Below are 3,809 nucleotides of genomic sequence, written 5' to 3' on the forward strand. Positions count from 1 at the left end.
GCGTTATCCCCCACCGCCCACCCTCCCAGGGCGGAGGGGGACAGGGCAGGGATGGGGTAGGGGGGCAAACGCCCCCAGACTCCCTTCTCCATCAGTAACTCCACCAGCAGCCGCTTGCTGAGCGGGGAGTTATTGCTGGCCGCGCCAACCACCTCAGACCGTCGATTATTATCGAATCCGCAGCGTGGTTTCATCGCTGGAATCGTTCGCCCAGCTTCGGCGTGGGGCCAGGGCCCTTCAGGTGAGCCGGGGGATAGAAGAGCCTTAAAAAGCAGTAACTCCCAGCGCACCGGCCCGGCCAGCTCACCGAGAAAATAAAAGTGCCGTTGCAGCCTGCCGGGGCACACGGCGGGGCCGCTGGGCTGGCACCGGTTCCACCGTGCTCGCGCCGAGTCCTGTCCCGGGGAAGATGAATCGGCTTCATTAAGCGCAGCACCGGTCTGGTGGGAAAATGAAGGATTTTAAATCACTGGTCCCTTCTGATGGGACCAGGCTTTCGGCATCGCTTCCCCCTGGTGCCAGTCACCCAACGGCACCCACAGGCATGAGGTTGGGTGCTAGGGCAGCACCCAACCCAGCTGCTCCCCAAAATATCTGTAAGGAGCAAACTTCTCTCCTCCCTCCTCCTTCTCTTCTTTTCTCCTTCTCTTCCTCTTCTCTTTTCCCTCCCTCCCAGCAGAGCCCAGCACCCTGCTGAGCATCCCAGCCCCTCCTATCCCCAGCCCAGGTGGGGCAGGATGAGCCTATATTAGGAGCTCTGCCAAGCAGCAGCTGCCCATGGCAGGGCTTGGGGAACGGATCCTGCCTGCGCCTTGAGCTGCCTCCTCCTTCCAGAAGATGCAACCAGGCGACAGCAGCTCTCGCCCGTTCAAGCAAAGGAAAAGCCTCGGTAGGTTACTGGGGACGAGGGGAGCAGCAGAGCGGGGACACTGGGACGGGCTGCGCTTATTGCTCCTTCTTTTCTCTTCTGCAGCCACCAGGATGCACGAAGTGACAGAGATCCGGATAAAATATCCCAACAAGATCCCGGTAAGGGCTGTGCCCCGCTCTCTTTGCTGAAAGGCCGTGAGAGTCTTTGCTGAAGACTTTGTGGCTCAATTCTGAAGACCACAGCTCTGCTTCTCTGGGTACCCCTGCAAGAGTGCTCCCAGAGCCTCCCAGTCCCTGTCTCCCCCTCCAGCATCTTCTCCTCCCTGCTGGTGGTTGTGGAGCGCTACCAGAAGGAGAAGACCTTGCCCCCCTTGAGCAGGACCAAGTTCCTGGTGTCCCAGGACCTGCCCCTGTCCCAGTTTGCCGTCACCCTGCGGTAAGTGGTCAATGACACAGCGGGGCCGAGGCTTGCTTGGGGCAAGGCGGGGGGGGTCCGCAGCCCCGGACCAGCGCAAAAGCCCAGTCTAGCTGCAGCTGGTCCTGTGAAACAGCTTGGCTTGGAAGCCGCTTCGGCTGCTCCACTGGGCAAGTGTTTAGACTTAGCCTGATGCAATTAAGCCTTTGCAATCAGCAAAGAGCCTTTGCTTGCCAACGCGTGGCGTGCCTTATGGCAGAATTCCTCCGCCCTCACTGGGATGAAAAGGTGACGCTTAGCTCTCTTCCCTTCCCCGGGGACCTGCGGCACGGGCGAATCGTTCATTGGGGGTAGGTGATTAGCAGCCCTGCAAATGAGCAGCACTGGTGCAGCTGACTTGCAACCTTTGTGCTCTGGGCTCTGCTTGAAATCCCTCCCAAGGTCCAACATCTCCTGGCTCCTGGCAGCACAGTTCGGGACAGTTGGAGGCGAGAGCTTGTGGTTGGGGGTTGGCCCTTACAGATGTTTTGGGGAGCTGCTGACCCTGCCCTAGCGCCCACCCTTGCGCCTGTGGGTGCCGGCGGGTGGCTGGCACCGGAGGGAGGGGATGCTTAAGCCCGCTGCCTTTGGGAGGGACCACGAGCACCGTGTCCCCATGGATGGGGCCTCCCTAGGGAGCCTCCCCGATCGCCACGCTGCCTGGTGCTGGGCACTACTCACCCGCACGCTGCCTTCACCTTCCTCTCGGCAGGACGCGGCTCTGCCTGGCCTCCTCCCAGACCTTCTACCTGCTGGTGAACAACAAAGGGCTGCCGAACATGGCCGTCACCATGCAGGAGCTGTACCGTGACAACAAGGATGAGGATGGCTTTCTCTACCTGACCTACGCCTCCCAGGAGATGTTCGGCAGCTCTTCCTCCAGCGAGCCAGCGGCTGCTTGACCACAAAAACCACCTGCCACCACCGTGTCCTCGTGGCTGCTCATCTCGGGACTCCGTTGCTGGTGAGGTCGGGGATGTATCTCTCCAAACTTGGCTTAAAATCTGCGGGGAGCCCCAGATCGCGGCTGGACCAAACCTCACCGTCTCTCTGGCTGCAGTTTGACCGGCTCAGCTTTGTTAACGGTCTTAAAAACTATCTCAACACCTCCTTCATCTTGCGGCTTTAGTCACAAATCAGTCTCCGAAAACAGCAGAAGATGGTGCTGGTTTACTCTGGTCCACGGGAAGGTCGTTCTTCGAACAGGCTCTTCTAAAGGCCTTTACAGCCCGTCATCCCTGCCCAGAAAACTTAGGCTCCTTCTAAACGCCTCTCCTGTAGGATCGGGTACGGGGAGTGTCATGGTTTGTGCAGGTTTTTGTTAAGCTGGGTTGTCCGTTCTAGCTGCTGCTAGAGCGTCCGTGCTCTTGAAACGTGGAATAAAGAAAATTTGGCTGGTGCCTCGGGGTCATCGAAACGCAGCTCGTCCCCCGGACGTGAAGCCAAGCCTTAACCTTGGGCCTTTGTCCCTGGCTTTGCTGGGCTGAGCTGGGGGGCCGGGGGAGCAAGAGTACAGAGAGGGCAAAGGGACTTTGCTTCCCCCTCCCGTCGCAAAACCAGCCTGGAGGAGACCCTCCTGCAGAAAAGCAGCTCCCCATCTCGCTCCCCTCTGCAGAACGGGGTGGTTCACACCCCCCAACACCTCCAGCCAGCGCCCCAAGGACGGGGTACGTAGCTAAAAGCTGCAGCAAAGATTAGCTCAGGCTCAAATTGTAGTGTTGTGCTGTGAGTCAGACATAAACGCTTCCTGCCACTGATGCTGCAAAATGCCTCTTAAATATTTAAGGCTTCCCTTGCCATAAAACGCATTGTCACACTGGGTGAATATTTCATGCACGTTTCGCGTTAAAATGTTAATAAATAAGCTCTAAAATTAGCTGCCACCACAGCAGGAGCTGGGTCCCTGATGCGCTGGGGGGAGTCGAGACGAGTCCCCCCTCCCGCACAGGGAGGGCTGGGGGCTGTGCCGTACCCCCTGGCTGGATGCAGCCCCCAAATTGTGCAGCAGCAGGTCGTCTCCCGAGGCTTCGGGCTGGCTCCAGGCTGAGCTGGGGCACCAGAGGTATATTTGTGTGTGTGGAGGGGGGGTGACAGCTCCGTGCCAGTTGGTTGCTGGAGACCAGGGGTGAGCCCTAGCGATGGGGGAGCCTGGCTTGGCGTCTCGGGGTGCAGCTGATGCTCCGCTCCTGGCGACCGACGTGGCTCTGGGACTGCTGGCAGGGAAAAACAGGCAGAGCTGCCCCTGCCCCGGGCCAGGCAGGAGCACGGGGAGCAGCTGGAAACGCTCACGGCTGCCTGCTCCGAAACCGGCGTGGAGGTGCAACCCTTAAAGCAAAGAGCAGAGCGGGGATGGGGCAGAGTGTAGAGGATCCACAAACCTGATTTCCCTGAGGAAAGGCGCTAAAAAAAAATTAAAAAATTAAAAAAATATAAATATTTATGGCATTGCTGAGCTCTGGGCCCTGTTAGCTCGGTGCTGCAGGGG

The 3,809-nt window shown here is 58.9% G+C and overlaps 1 protein-coding gene across 1 annotated transcript; it reads left to right on the forward strand.

Annotated features, from left to right (window-relative positions):
* The first annotated feature begins 837 nt into the window (after positions 1–837).
* Positions 838–2,226, forward strand: LOC103922990 (microtubule-associated proteins 1A/1B light chain 3C-like). Its single transcript, XM_009331222.1, has 4 exons — positions 838–889; positions 974–1,028; positions 1,199–1,306; positions 2,037–2,226. Exons 1-4 carry the CDS (start codon positions 838–840, stop codon positions 2,224–2,226), a joined length of 405 nt encoding a protein of 134 aa, XP_009329497.1.
* Positions 2,227–3,809: the final 1,583 nt, after the last annotated feature.

The sequence above is a fragment of the Pygoscelis adeliae genome, unplaced genomic scaffold (genome assembly GCF_000699105.1).
Source record: "Pygoscelis adeliae isolate BGI_AS28 unplaced genomic scaffold, ASM69910v1 Scaffold889, whole genome shotgun sequence".
NCBI lineage: Eukaryota > Metazoa > Chordata > Aves > Sphenisciformes > Spheniscidae > Pygoscelis > Pygoscelis adeliae.

What these genes read in the sequence shown, in the direction of transcription:
- LOC103922990 (XM_009331222.1), top strand. Translation starts at nt 838, where the DNA reads ATGCAACCAGGCGACAGCAGCTCTCGCCCGTTCAAGCAAAGGAAAAGC. An exon ending in CAAGCAAAGGAAAAGCCTCG is followed by an intron (nt 890 to 973) that starts GTAGGTTACTGG and finishes TCTCTTCTGCAG; the next exon opens with CCACCAGGATGCACGAAGTG. An exon ending in CAGTTTGCCGTCACCCTGCG is followed by an intron (nt 1,307 to 2,036) that starts GTAAGTGGTCAA and finishes TCCTCTCGGCAG; the next exon opens with GACGCGGCTCTGCCTGGCCT.